The sequence below is a fragment of the Numenius arquata genome, chromosome 14 (assembly GCF_964106895.1).
Source record: "Numenius arquata chromosome 14, bNumArq3.hap1.1, whole genome shotgun sequence".
NCBI classification, from domain to species: Eukaryota; Metazoa; Chordata; class Aves; order Charadriiformes; family Scolopacidae; genus Numenius; species Numenius arquata.
Genome location: NC_133589.1, coordinates 3,746,007 through 3,761,337, shown reverse-complemented (window position 1 = coordinate 3,761,337; position 15,331 = coordinate 3,746,007). Strand labels below are relative to the sequence as shown.

Genomic DNA, 15,331 nt, shown 5'->3' with positions numbered 1-15,331 from the left:
AGACTCATCTAAACTGTGAGACTTTACATGCCCTAAGACAAAATATGGATAGCTTCCTCCTTTAATTGTTGTGGTTAATTAGTGTTTCATATGAATAATCTTTTCTTAAAGATCTCCCCACACCTGAAACTAAATCCAATCACGTTATAATGTACTCCTAGTAACAATTAACAAACAAGTACATATTCTTCACTGATTGTAAATTAACTGATGTACTGTAAAACTGCAGGTTTTTTAAATAGTTTAATTGTTTTATGACCAAAGAAGTAGAGACCATGTACTGTCCAGTGCTCAGAATGCAGCACCATCCTGCAATTATGGCAATATATGAAAGCTTTAAGGGGCTGGTACTTAATTATCCCACGGATTTTTATACTAATCTAGAGGTGTAAACATGCCTTATACTGGCTGTAAAAAGTAATTACATATCCTTTTGTTGATGTAATTTATACTCTTCTTAAACCACTTACCAGAAAGGTGCAGAGGAGCCGTAGCATAAAAATCAGGGCTTTAAAGATCATTTTATCTTCCTCTCCACAAATGTCTGCACCATTCCTGAAACGCTACAAAGCACTCTTTCTCCACAGGCCATATTTCTCTCCCTACAGTTCCCTTACAATTTATTCCATTTTTCTAAAACAAGGTATTCTGTGATTATCACAACTAAAGTAGCTGGTTTAGTCAGCTTTTGTCTCCTGCATTGCATATATGGCATATTGCATCTCTTGACCGTGATAAACCCAATTCCCTGCCATATTCCTTCTGACTCTCCTGCCAGAGTAACCTCAGCCCCTGCCTGTCACACCTCCTATAAATTCATTCCACGGGACCCCAGATCTCTTCAGTATTTCCATTTATTTCTTATGCTGCGGCTGACTCTGACCTGCAAGTCTGGTACCATGTCATCACGAGGGTCAACAAAAATAGATAAGTTTTGAATTCACTCACAGCTCTTTCTACAACAGAGATAGTAGCACAGCCTCATCTTGTCTCTAACTTCAGCATTTGAAAATTCCTACCCCAAGCTATCAAATTTGACTGAACTGACCATACATTTTACGAGTTGTGAGGTGGGACTATCAGAAAGTGCACGTCCTCTTTCGGAAACCGTGCTATAAACTATGACTACACGGGACATATTGGTTTGATTTGCTCACCTCCCTGTAAAGTGTACTCTGTCACAGGTCTGCTGAACGCTCCCAGCCCAGCTCCATTGTAAGATGCCACCTGGATTTCATACTGGGTCCAGATGATCAGGTCTTTCACTAAGCAGTAGTTAATTTCTGCACTGGTGATGTTCTTATACTGGTATTCTCCAGGGAGGCCAGCCAGGCGATACCTACCATATGGGAAGAAAAATGTGCTAGTTAATTAGATGGTATCAATTATAGTAAATAATCTGACTAGCAAAATAGCTCCTTTTGTGAAGTGGTGATATGCAAACTTTTACAGCAGAATTATACAAAGAATAATGAAAAATAATCAGAAACAGACTAACTCCTGATAAGGCCATATCATGTTTGACTGCATTATATTTATAATCTGATCTCACTGAGATTACATGCTCAGGGCTAAACAAAACGGGTATTTTATCCATTTTTACGGCTGCAGAAAAAATTACAGCTTTTTAAATGTGGCTTGTCTAGTAAAAGCTGTGATTTAGTAGAAAAAATAGCCCAGATGTGATTTTTATCAGGGGGCTGCTGTAAATCAGCTTGAGAAATGTTTTTTTTTTTTCCCCTTCTCCTCTGAAATCTGAAAGGAAGAGCTCAGAAGGCTTTGACCTTCTGGAGTCTTAGTCATTTCCATCTCTGGCTTCCACCAGGATCAACTTCACAGCATAATTAAAATAAGGACAGAATATATTTAAGGACTGGTTAGGCATTGGAATTCCAGGAGAAGGGCTGTACCAAACACAGACGAGTGGCAAACATCCTGCGAACTTTCTGCTGAGACATGGGAAGCTGAAACACAGAATGTATTTTCCCACGTAAAAACCGTATTGCAGAAAACAGCCCCTTTGATGAGTCTCTTTAGGCCAAAAAACTACGGAGAACTAAATTACAGAAAACAAACAAACCTTGCAAATCTGTGAATGTGAATAATCTTGTTTGTTTTCCTTCCTTTAGGAAAATGGTACAATGGATGCTTACAATACGCTCGTTCAGAAAATATCAGAAAAACTGAGACCGAGTAAGGGGCACAAGGTATTGCTATTCCATGAAAAAGACAAATATGGAAACATCTGTATTTTTATTCACCACACAGCTTTTATGCACTCTTATTCATCTTTTGATTCCCAGTAATCACCAAAAGCTTATTGACACAGAACAATTTCATTGACATCTTGCAGTCTGATTTTAAATTCACCTAAGTTAAATTGGTGCAATTTCTACAACTAGACAACTCCGTGTATTTCAGCCGTAGGTTTTGTTCTAAAGTCTCCTTATAAAGAGATCGGTTCTTAACCACCGACAACCCCTCGATTTTCTGCTGAGGAGCTGCTTGCCTGACCAAATTGTGGCATACCTAATATTTGTAATGCTACACTGGTGTGATTCCATTTATGAAATACAAAGGGAAATAAAGAAATATCAACCCTCAGCTGGGTGTGTTGAATGTCTTGATCTTTTCTGCTTTATGCAAAATCTTCCTTTTCCTTTCTTTTGTCTCCTGTGAAGGTTGTATTCTTCCTGGCAAAGTCAATTCTTTGTGCAGCAGTGTTTTGTCTCGCACCTAGCAGACAAGGTGTAGAGTGCTCCTGTGATTTAATCTTTTCTGCTGTTAGCATGGCAGTCCTCTAAATGCAATACCGCCAGTGAGAAAAAGGGCAGAGGAAGGAGGCCAGTTCAGAAATGTCATGTCTTCATGATTTTTCTCACTATGGACTTTGATGTATACTCCACATGACTTGTGCAGCGCACCTTCACTTTTAAAGATCAGGTGTGTCATCAATTTAGCATCTTCCATGACTTGAGCATTAGGTTTCTGGGATGCATGGTGGGTTTCATTTCTTTATAGCCTAATTCTACAGAAATCAGCGCAGGAAGACTTTTCTTTAGTGCACATTGCTATGACCACACAATTTAACTTGGAAAAACAGCCTGGTTTATTACTTGGGACAGTTGTGCCTCTCTATGAGGAACTTAAATTCCTGTTTAATAAATTGTTTCTCTGCTCTGTAGTCAAGACAAAACATGTAGACATCAAAACTGTTCACAGCTTGAGTGTAATGAATATGATCACTCTCTATTAAAATGGAAAGAAATGTTACAGCGAGGACAGGGATCAATTATGCTGATAGCTGTTGTAGAAAATACTTAAGTTAAACACTTGAAAATACTACATGGAGAAAACAGAACAGATTGCCAGAAGTAGGAGGCTACGGGATTTTCTCAAAGGACTTATGCTGCGACTGGGTAAGGCTCACTGGGAATAGCTAAGGAATTAATCCTATCACTGAGTAGACCAGTTTGAAGGAAAGAACTGTGCAAGCACCACTTGTACCCTGTGCAAACAGGTAACCAACTCTCACGACAAGATTCTAGCTCTAAACAGAAGCTAAAGCACCTTTTCCCACTTGTCACTGACGACTGGCACAGCTTTCAAACTGAGCCTGGCTCTGAAAACTGCGGGCCCTTGCACAAGGGGCTCACCACCAAAACAGGCTCGGTGCAGGTGATGGGGAGATTAACAGACTTCAGCTCTGCCTGCAGAGAGAAGGAACTTTCCAGCACAATTTTGGGAGCTCACCAACACTTTTAACATCACAAAAGCATTTCCATCCATGCCAGCAAAAGTAGGAGCACAGCATGAACAGGATGCTGGCATTTCAGCTGTAGCGTTTAGTTATCTTTTAGCAGGTCTGGAGGACACTGTATTAGAAATGTCAGCAGCCTGCCTACAATAGGCTGTAACCATCACTTGGAAATACGTCCGTGGTGGTGCAGCGCTTGGGAGTTTCCCACAAAAACTCTAATTTAGATAATGCCTCCCTTCCTAAAGGTGCGGCCCCAGCTGGCTGCGAGCACCACAGGATACGCAGGATGCCAAATGAGCGCATAAGCTGTAGCTGAATTGGGTATGAATAACTGAGTCCCAAAAAATTACAAAAGGGAAATGCTCTGTAAAGTCTCTCAGTGTGACAACAGCCTTTCCAACACAATAAATCCTGTGTAAGCAGAAAGACTGGATATATTCAGGATTCCCAGTTACCTGCCTGAATCAGTTTCTCGTTAATACACACGGATGGGGCTGAAAGAATCTTACTCAACTGACTGATTTGCAAAACCAAATCAAGGTCTGCCATGAAGCATCTGACCTGTCATTCCCTCTCTACGTTTTCTTTGGCACAAAACTGAAGTTTATTGATTCTATTCCTGCTCTTCCATAGTGCAGGAGCCCTGTTGTGTCTGTGATAAATTTAATTAACCTTTCTAGCAGGAAGCTGAGATTGTAATAAGCAAATATACATCTGCAATGCATAGGCTGCGCTTCCCATGTGAACGCTTTTAGTACTTGGTGCTTCGCTTCACTTTGAAAAAGCTATCTGGATGTTGAGAGACTCCACAGGGAGCTGGTCCACTTAGGTGGTCCATTTGGAGCAGCTAGCATAGCTGCTAATATATAATATAGACAGGCTAGAATTTAAGTGCCTGCACCCTTGTGGCCACTGGAACCGAAGTCTTTTCTCATCTGTAATAAACCAGGGCGGCTGCAGCATTTGTAAATAATAACTAATATAATTAATGAAATAAGAGTGTATTAAAAACTATTTCTAAAGTCACACTGTTCTGAATTCCCTCATGCACACAAGGATCTATCTCCAGACTTTCCAGGTTAGCAAATCACTTACCTTAGGATGTACCCGTGAAGAACTCCATTGTGTTCACTCTCGGGAGGAGGTTGCCACTGGACCATGATAGACTGATTGGTGCGTCCACTGGCCACTATGTTTTTAGGTGGGGCACTGGGGGGTTCCTCAGGTAGCATTAACCTAAGTACAAAAGAACATGATGGAGGCGGGTGTTGAAATAAACGACAGACAACATTTCTATTTCATGTATCCACTCCATGAGAACCAGTTTCGTTTATCAAAGTCTGATGACTAGAAAGAAATATAACGCTGATCAAACTGCTGAAGACATGCATGAAATAGTTACAACAAATCAACATAATAGGAAATCAGTTAAGCAAGCAACAAGACAGACAGCTGAGGCAACCTTATTCTCTCTGAATCACCCAGGCTGCTACAACTCTTTAAAAAGATTACAAGCCTGAATGAGTTAGAGCTCAGGTCCAGTGTCTGTGACTCCTTCCAAATTGTTTCTTTCAGCTCTTTCAATATTTTTCATATCAAACTCCTACATTTTGAAAAAGCCATTTAGAGTTCAGCTCTTCTGCAATTCAAGCTCACAGCGAGCTTTGGTTCACAGAAGAAGGGGGATGCGTTTGAAACTAAATTTGATGAAGCCATCCTTCTATGTCGCATCTGGGTGGATTCCAGAAGTGACATTGCAGTGACTGGGCAAACGCCCCACTCCTTCCCGAGCTAACTGCTGTGGCTTAGCACAACTGCAAAAAATTATTTCCAAGATTCTCCTCAACTGATACTCTGGAAATACGAGGGCACCTCTCCCATCGCGGGCTGATATCCTGCATTGCCTAATTGCCATTATCACCAATTACTGACAGCTGCAGAGCACTCTCCAGAGGCCTGGGTAACGCTGACTGCTCCATTCCTCAATTATTGTGCAAAAGATAACTTTATGTTATTCATTCATGAACAATCAGCAGTTTTTTCCTTCCAATAATTCTAGGTTATGGTACCTCTAGTACAGGGAGATTGATTTTTACTGTACCTGCTGGTCTCAGAGCTGTACTGGCCCTTTCCCACCTGGTTAACCGCACACACCCTGAACTGGTAGGTTCGGGCTGGAGTGAGTCCGCTCACAGTGACACTGGTCATCTTTGGGTCAAGATTTGATAGATGAACCTTCCAGGGAGAATCTGTGGGAATAATTTACATGTGAAAAAAGGTGGAAGTGCTTGTTAAAAGCCCTGCAGAAGCGAGAAAACGCCTCTGACTGCTCAGAGCTCTTTGTGCTTGTTTTCCTCAGAGGAACTTTGGGGAGAAGTTTCTTTTCAGCAGAAGAAACCTTCCTGTCAGCCCACACGGTTATGCAGATTGCACATTTGTCTACTGGAAAGTGATGCTGCACATGTCACGGCATAATAAATAAAAACTATATTCATTAACATTTTAATAAAAGAGGAAACAAGCATGATAAAGACAGATGGGCTGTGTATTTCACAACCCATCTGTTTGGCAGGCCATTACACCACCACACCCCTGAGTGGCTCTAGTGGAAGGACGGTAATGAAATTCGGAGGCAGTTTGGAAGATCTTCCTACCCAGCTTGCAAGCAGGTGTAGAAGCGTGACTCTCTCTGCCAAATCAGCCCTTTGCTGTAAGACCTGAGGAAGCTTCTGCTCTGGATTCTACATTTCTGCATTTTTTTTTTCTTTTCTAGAGATAGTACATGGCATTTGGTCTAATCATTTCCTAGGAAGATTCCCTGGTATAAACAGCCCTGGCAGCACTATAAAACCCTGGTTGTCAGTTCACATATTTGACATACCGAGCTCCTCTGATGCCCAAATTACATTTTCAAGTTTTCAAAGAGGTCAGAAATGAAACATGTTGAAAATTAAATATCCTGACTTCTTTTCTTCACAGCCTGGTGTCACATATTCTCCCCAAAGTCATGACTGGAATAGTCAGGGAGAGGTGACATTTGGTCTGTGTTGCAACAGTACAGCAACGGAATCAGCCAATTTAAAGATTTGTTCAGTTTTTAAATAATACCAGCTGTTTTCATGCTCCCTGCTCAAAATTACTAACACTTCTGGAAATTACTGAGGAGCTAGCTGTAGATTTTGGCAATGGATCTGTGCATGTTGCTCATCAGAAGTGCATTGAAGCTCCTGGCAGGTCACCTAGACGTCTGCCTGAAAATGAAGATGAGATGTCCCAAATGTGGAAAGCTGCTAAGCTTCACACCAAGATGTAAACCACTAATTTAGTGCTTTTCTGGCAGATTCCTTCACAAGTTTAAGTCCTCTGGGGCGTGATGCCAGTTGGGCTATAAACACTGCATCTTCAAATTACTCAAAATATATTCTTCCCAGTAACGACTTTCCGAGAACAAAGTCCTTTTTAACAGGAAAACTGACACAGCAGAACGCTGGGAATGCTGGAGAGGGACATTTGCACAGCAGTCAAGTTACATCCATGCCAGTTGTTGATGATTTACCAACAGTCACTTCGGCTGCAAGATCTTGATGGCAATTCATCTTAGCTGAAAAGTTGAACTGCTTTTAGAAAGACCTTAGAGGAAGCACACTTATGCTATCTAGAAAAGCATTGGTTAGGAGTTTTTTGCACCCTAGTTCCTTCTGAATTTTATCAAGTTTCTCTTGAGACCTCACAGACAACCGTTCACGTTGTTACAGCCAGAGCGCACAATAACAAATCAAGGTAAGCCGACGTTAAGGTATGGTTGACTTAGTACATTGCCTGAAGCAGCTTCCGGAGGAAAATGGAAGAGCAGACACCAACAAGAGAGTGAAATACCCTTGTATGAGCTACTTGGGTAGTGGTCCATTTCCTAGAGCATTTCATTTGTTTACTGCTAGTGTAAACACCACCTGAGAGTGCTTAACCCAAGCAGCTCAATGTAGTGAGCAGTTTGATTCAACAACAGGGCCTATTAATCTCTTCAGCACCTTGGGGCTTTGCTCTGTTTATATGCTGCATCTGTAGAATACTTTATTTATTCTTTTTCCTCTCCTGGTGGAAGATAAAAGATCTGGCAGGAAGAGAGATTAAACTGAAAACTAATATAAACGAAGCCTATTCATCTCCTGGGCACTCTGATTCGTAAAGGAAAGTGGTTTGGGGAGGATTTGCTTGCTCACGAAGCAGTGGATACAGTGAGTGTGCAGAGTATCTTTAAAATTTAAATGTCAAGTCTTTTTTTTGACAATCAATAAACTAAACATTTCGAAAGACTGTTCTCCCTCCTTAAATACACAACAAACCCCAGAATTGTACAGAAGCTTGTTCTACCGTAGAGAAGAGCAACTCTAACATTGGAAACATGCCTTAAAATTTTCAACTCTGACTCCCTTCTCCTCCAGGAATGACTGTCACTCGCCCCTCCCAAGAAGCCTGGAGAAGCTCCACAGTGACAAAAGACTTGCCAGGTCAAACTATTAAATAAGCCTCTGTTAGATTGAACAGACTGTGCTAATCCTCCATTTAACTTAAGCTGCCCAGAATGTACTCTGGGCTTTGCTTGCTTGCTCTTGCACTGTAATTGCCACTCTCTGAAAAACTTCCATGTTTAGCTCTCTATCGTCTTAAGGATATTGGGTATTTTGAATTAACTGTGATTGCCTCTCCAAGTGAATTTATTGGAAACAAAGAATCTCACAGGCTGCTCTCTAGTTTACGATGTGATTTGGGGCATTTTAGAAATGACTTTTGTTCTGTCAAAATTTTTTGGATGCACTTGTGATGCGTTTAATAACAGTTACTCACCAAGAGTCATTTCTTCGGTATTTCCCTATCTACCTCACAATTCATGCATTAACTGCAAATTCCTCAAAAATCATCTCTAATTTGATATTACAGATTAGATTCAATGCAGAAAGCTGATTTTTGCAGGTTTGGAGTACATTTCCATCTCCTTCCTTCCCCAGGGGGTTTTGCACAGACGGTATATTGCAATTTGCTGTACTGCTGGAGTTTACTGAATCAATCTTTCAAATCTTCATGACAATATGACATTGCAAAAAGTTTGAATAAAAATTTAATGGTTCATCTTTGTTTGGTAGGACTTCGACAAGGTCTATCAATGGCCCGAGAAGAAGTATCTTTTAACACTATCATATGTCGATCTGAGTCACAGTTGTAACAAACAACATCGTTTTACTTTGATTTTTGCAAAGACTTATCAATGTGTTCAATTTTTATCATTTGATTATTCCTACCAAACTCAGTATGACAATTGATAGGCTTTGAGTTAAGCATGTATGGATCCTTTTCATAGGAGCCTTTATTATCTCCTCGTTGGCACAACGCGATGAATCTGAGTTATATCATTACATCACACAGCACAGATATCCCAGAATACGATAAAACAAAAACGGGCTTTTATCCTAATTGTACTCAGCAGAATTCTTTAAGTATTAATTCATTTCTTCAGATAAAAGACTTTTCTGAATAATTTTGATTAATCCCTGAAAACTAGACCTCTGTGGAATAAAATAAGCATATCCCCTTCTAACTGCATGAAGATACTTCATTGGAATTCCTTGGTATATCGCAACAAGGGCTAAACAGGTCATGAAACACCCAAAATTATATTAGTGCAAATGACAGCAATGCATGGCACTATTTATTTGAAAATCCTATTTCAAATGGAGGTTCGCATTCCTGGCTCTGTGTGGGCAGGAATACTTAATGACTGTGTTTCCCTGGAACTGTGTTTTTCAAATTAGATTATAAATTTGCCCCCAAACGTTTAAGGCCATATGTCTCAAGTCACCCACAGACACAGTCTACTGTGAATACTTGTAATTTGAGATTTATTGCATTGTGCCAAATACATTCATTTTAAAAATTAGGTGACTTGGTGACTAGAGTCGTTCATATTTCCAGCAATTTATGTGCATGATCTGCCACTGTTTTTTCCTCTAATTAAAACAGGATTTTTATATGTCTTTACTGAATTGATATTAATGAAAAGGAGTTCTAATTCATGCCAGGTGGAGTGACACGCCTCTCTCTACTGCAGCTAGTAATTAGTCCCCTGAAATTTACACTCATTATTTTGGACCCTCTTCAGCTATTTCTCTGAAACAGATCCTGTTATTATGTATTCATGTATGGTACGTGCTTCAAAACGTACAATGGATCCTAAAGCTATTAGAAAATTATTCAAAGCAAAACAGATTAAAAAAATGAGCAACTAGGCTACATTTTGGCACCTGTAACTGCAAAGCAAAACTCGTGTATCAGAACTCCACAGAACTAAGACAAAGTCTCCTGTGCAGTTTGCTAACTGGAAAATAACTCTTAATTCTGATGTCCCTCCCTAATCCTTACATGTACAAAAGCAAACGGGGATTAGGATGTTGAACAGATTGAGCTGCTGCTGACAGCGAAAGAGCTACGATGGGTGTGAGCTGACGGGGGACACACGCCAACTCCTTGGCTCTTTCCGTGGCACCAACGGGACCGACAGAACACCTGAAAGGAAATTTTCTTTGAAAAGCAAAGAGAGATTCTGCACAGTCACCTCAGACAAAACTATACCTACACAAGATCAAATGTCAGCTTCGTTCACAAACATCCCGTGGGATCGGGGGGAACAAAGGAAAGATGGTGTTTTCCAAAGGAGTAGGAGGTCTGTAGAAACTAAATATTAACCGCTCACTACTGAGATCAAAATAACTCTAAAAAAAAAAGCACTTCAAGAAAATAAAGAAACAAAACAAGACAGTGACAATATGCAGACATTAAAGTCAGCTTTCCAAACCAAAGTCACTGTTGACATTGTTCCACAATTCTGTTGGCATCCATAAAGCTGAGCAACAATATACGAAATGAGAGAGAACAGCAAGAGTGGAATATTCAAGGGCTCGGGTTTATCTCTGCCCTACTTCCATGAGCAACCATTTAGAGACTGTACATAAAAGCAAAGCAAATAAAGACATAGACGAAAACTGAAAGGACAGCAAGATCTAGAATATTTCTGGGAGTTGAGATGCTCGATTCACAACAGCCCTGGTCTGTGTTTGGTTTTTGCAGCTGCAAGCTTGCTGAAGTACATACACCTATGATTTGTGGTAATGAGACTCTCTCAGTGGCAGATTGCAATGCCATCAGCCAAAATTTTTGGATCTATCATGGAGCGAGCGAGGGTTCACAGGATCCTGTGGAGTTTCGAGGGACTGTCTGCATGATTTCTGGCCAACTAGTGTTGATTTTTGCTCAGCCTCCTACGAATTTCAGTGAACGAATTATAGCATTTTCAAAATGATGGCATATTTACCCCATTCCTCTACTAGAACAACTGCAAAGCATCCTTGCTGGAAAGGTACTTGAAGACCTTTCAAACTTCTCCTGGCAGCAAGGCAACTTCTCCGAGCTGCCTCCTCTTTCAATGACTCTTCCCAATCACCACAGCCCAGCACAGGACCCAGCTGCAAATACAGCTCTAGTGCATCGTGTTCCCAGACTGGGAGTTTAATAGCTTGCCTTTGTCAAAGCCGCTGGGAAACATGAAACACAAGGGTAACGTCCTTGGGTGAAAGACCAGGTAAGGAAAAGCACAAAGGCGGTTACTGGCCTGCAGTCAATAGGAGGGGAAGGAGAGAAGAGCGACAATAAAATAGAAGGTGGTGATAAAAAGGTAGAGAGGGGGTGTGAGTGCAGAACACCAAATTTTCTGAGCCATTTGTTACAAAAAGAAAAAGAAAAAGTCCTGGGCATGACTTGGGATTTTTGCGAGGATTAGAAAACCGCGGTTGTGCTTAACAGATGTCAAGATCATCAGTTCTGGGACCTCCACATCTGAGAAGTTATGCACTCCAGCCTGCAAAGCAAAAGGGTTGTATGTGATCTGAAGCTCAAGTTCCATCTCAAGCTCTCTGTGTGGTAAAACAAAATGCTACTCTCCAGACAATCAGAAATCAGGACTGTTTCACATTCAGTTATGCAGTAGCTAATTTCCACATGTCAGAAAAAGTGACGCTCTTAATTTTTTCATCAAGAATCAATTGTTAGGCTTGAATTTCTAGCTCCTAGGGTGACAGAGATTAGAAAGTATTGCCAAGGTGACCGATTTCCATATAACCTCATCTTTCCATCAACTCCTAAAGAGGCATTAACAGCGTCCCTGAATAACCTTGCAAGCTGAGCCACAAAGGACCAGACACACAGCATGACAAAACAGTGAGAAGTGGCAATTCACAATGACCAGGTTTGTAACCCATGAAGCTAGATATTTGGATAGCTTACAGTTCAGCATCCTCAACCATCTACCTAAAAGAAGGGTGTAAAATGATAACCTGGGGAAAGCAGAGAAAATATACAAACCCATATACATGTAAGATTGTAGCTCCTATTGACATCCAAGTTTGTTCCTCTGACAGACCATGGGTTCCTTATATTATCACACTGCCTGCATTTTTAGGTAAAAATGGGGCTCTAAATGCATCAGCTTATCTACGAACCCAGAGTAAAAGACAACAATGGGAAGAAATAAAATATGACTACTGCTATTTTACAGATGTCGAATAGAAGCACTGATGAATAAGCTGTTGAACCTCAAGTCTAGCTTGGCAACACTGGAGATGGAACTAAGGCTTTCCTGTATAACAATTCCACCATTTCAGGCCTCTCTTTGTTGGTTAACTCTTTCAGTGTGCGAATAGTTGAACTTAAAACACAGGGCTTCCCCTTCGTGCACATCGTCTCCCATTTAGCAAACAACAGTAACATTTTGTTAGCAGCTCTGGCAAAAGATGAGCCTGAAAGTAGGCTGAATAATTAAGAAGAACATGAGGTTGAAACATATTTGACTTTACTCACTGTTCTCGGAGAGCTCGACCATGTAGTAGAGAAGAGGGCTGTTTCCATCAAAGGGACGCACCCAGGAGAGCATCACGCTGCGGCTGTAGGAGGAATTTAGAGTGGCCACAAGATTCTGAGGGGAATGAGGCAGCTCGCTATTAAGGAAAAGAGAAAGGGAGAAAAAACAGCACAGAAAAATCAATCTACATTTCATTCAGCTACAGTCTTACAGGCAGTTAAAGGCACACGGCATCAGACTCATAGGATGATAGATATAAAACCACCAGCAGCTATTGTACAATTAAATAAATGAAAGACATCTCTGAATTCTCCACAATTTTATCTTATTTGGAAAAAAAAAAGAAATAATTTATGCTGAAAGTCCCAAGGCGGATGCTTAGAACAGTTAATGGAAATGTTGTTAAATGTGGAAAAAAGCCAGTTTTCATACTGTTTTTGATTGATACAAGTTGGTCAATAAATTTCCTCTCTCACTTTTTCCCTGTTCTTACAATGATGTCCTAGCAATGTGACAGCAGTAATATGTATAAACTGTAAAACACATGGGAGATATGATTTAACATGGAATTTTTCATACTCAAGGAAGCAGAAGACATTGACACTATCCATATAGAGCTACTAATCAAAATTACCATATGTATTCTTACGCTACAGAACAGCTTGATTTACTCGTGGATCCAGGCTTATCCTGGCATGGGTAGAATCTTTCCTTCCTATAATAAGGATTTTTTTGGAAGCACCCAACCAGAAAATGTAGTGAAAATGCCTGCAGAAACCCCATGGAAATACAAAATGAAACATTAAAAAAACAAAAATAAAACAGCAGCTCAATTAAAATGCGTAATTTCTCCACATAAAGGCAATTTGTGGAAAAACATTTCATTTGTACTCATTGGCTGAAAGTCGGAGGCTGCACGGCGCAGTGAGAAAAGTAAATTCTGCTACATCCCTTAAACGCTGATCTACATGGAGTGATAAGAGCCCTTCAGCCATTATATCTGAGCCTCATTTCTGCTCCTTGTCACCCTGGTTCCTGGGGAGGACGAGGATCTTGGAGTGGAAGGAAAGCAAGAAGGACCAGTTTCACCCATTCACCCCACTGCTCCTCCCCAGGAAAGCCAAGGGTAACCCTTCCTCAGCGCACACCACCGCTAATCTGCTCTGGCCAGAGCAGAAAGCCACAAGGGTACTTCACATGCTTAATTTAAAAGCGTAATAATTTCTGGTTGTAATGTATCGTGCTACTGAAGGCTTACAGTTATTTAAAAACCACAGCTCCTTAGCCACTTACAAAAGTAAATACAGACTCTGGCTCTAAGCCAGAACAATAAATATGTCCTGGATTTGGGTTTCTACTGGAAGATTGAGGAACATATGGAGAGCCAGACAATAGATTTATTATTTTTCTGTTAAAACTGCGTATGCTTTTGTTTACGTGTTTATGATGGCTACACGCTGTGGACTTAGAGAGGGAAAAAAAAAAAAAAGGTTGCTGGAAGAGCCAAAGAGCAGCAAAAACCCCACACAGATAATGACAGAACACAAGTGGAAGACACTCACCTGCGCTGGAATGGTTGATGCCTCCTAAAGCTAAACCTGAGACTTTGAGTCTTGCCTTGTCTCCTTTGACTTTAAACGCCTAATCAAATTAGCAGCAGGGTCACCCCAGGCTCTTTCTGTAGTATACATGAGTGTGACACCTCAGGGTGTGATTCAGATCTTAACTTCATTAAATCACTCACTGAAGATGCCTTGATTACGAGGGGTGTAGGTTGGCTACCTTCTCACTGAACTCTGGGCACGCAGCAACCAGCTCCAGCCTTCAGATACACGGAGAGCTAAAACATGGTCACTTTGGGCTAGAAGGAACATCAGGCACAGGAAAGAGCGTGCATGGGCCCAACAGAAGCAGATTTTGAACAGAGCACTGCAAAATTTTGGACGAACAAATTTAGGGAAGAAAGGGACCTGGAAACAAAGTAGGAGGGCAGCCGGCCCGCAGGAGAAAATGGCAGAATCTGATGGTTTGAAACATGTGGAGTGGGGGTTTAAGATACGGCCACTTACCCAGGGACTACAAGAGTGTGCTACTTAATTTTGAATGAAACATTAAATTATAATAAACTTTAAGCCTCCACTACAATTTATCATCATGTCCTAAGCAAGCTGGCTGGTAAAGTGTTTTTTGTGATTAAGCTGGCAAAGGGAATTACTGAAGGAAAGGGAGTGAAACCTCTTGTTGTGACATGGCTCACGGAAGTCCCAGTCCCCGCTTCATTGTCACCAGGCCCCGTGGGGAAGAGCTCAGAGCCGGGCTGTGGCTCCAGCTTCTCCCAGAAGACGATGCTCACACAGGGATGGCTGAGGGGCAGCTCACAGCAAACATCCCCACGTAACTCCTTTTCTAAGAACTAAATAAAAACTCTTGGAATAGATTAAAGATATTTTCAGGGTGTGCATTTACTAGTTAATCTTGTTTCCCCATACAGTCAGATGGGCTGAATTAACAGCTCATTTGAGGACAGGGGCTACATGACTAAGAAAGACTCTACAGCTCAGTCTCTTTCTTAGGGTACAAGTCTCAGAAGACTTTTGGAGGAGAGGGCACATTCCTTTTTCCATGTTTTTTACAGCACAAACTGAATTTAAACGTGGGGTTTTTTT

The 15,331-nt window shown here is 41.0% G+C and overlaps 1 protein-coding gene across 1 annotated transcript in view; it reads right to left on the bottom strand.

Annotated features, from left to right (window-relative positions):
* SDK1 (sidekick cell adhesion molecule 1) overlaps positions 1 to 15,331 on the bottom strand; it is a 403,349-nt gene that overhangs the window by 110,795 nt on the left and 277,223 nt on the right. Inside the window, exons 14-17 of the mRNA XM_074158262.1 lie at positions 12,665 to 12,801; positions 5,862 to 6,009; positions 4,856 to 4,996; positions 1,158 to 1,339 (exon numbers count right to left, since the gene is read on the bottom strand). Of these exons, the coding sequence (XP_074014363.1) occupies positions 1,158 to 1,339; positions 4,856 to 4,996; positions 5,862 to 6,009; positions 12,665 to 12,801 (608 nt within the window). The remainder of the gene's footprint in view (positions 1 to 1,157; positions 1,340 to 4,855; positions 4,997 to 5,861; positions 6,010 to 12,664; positions 12,802 to 15,331) is intronic.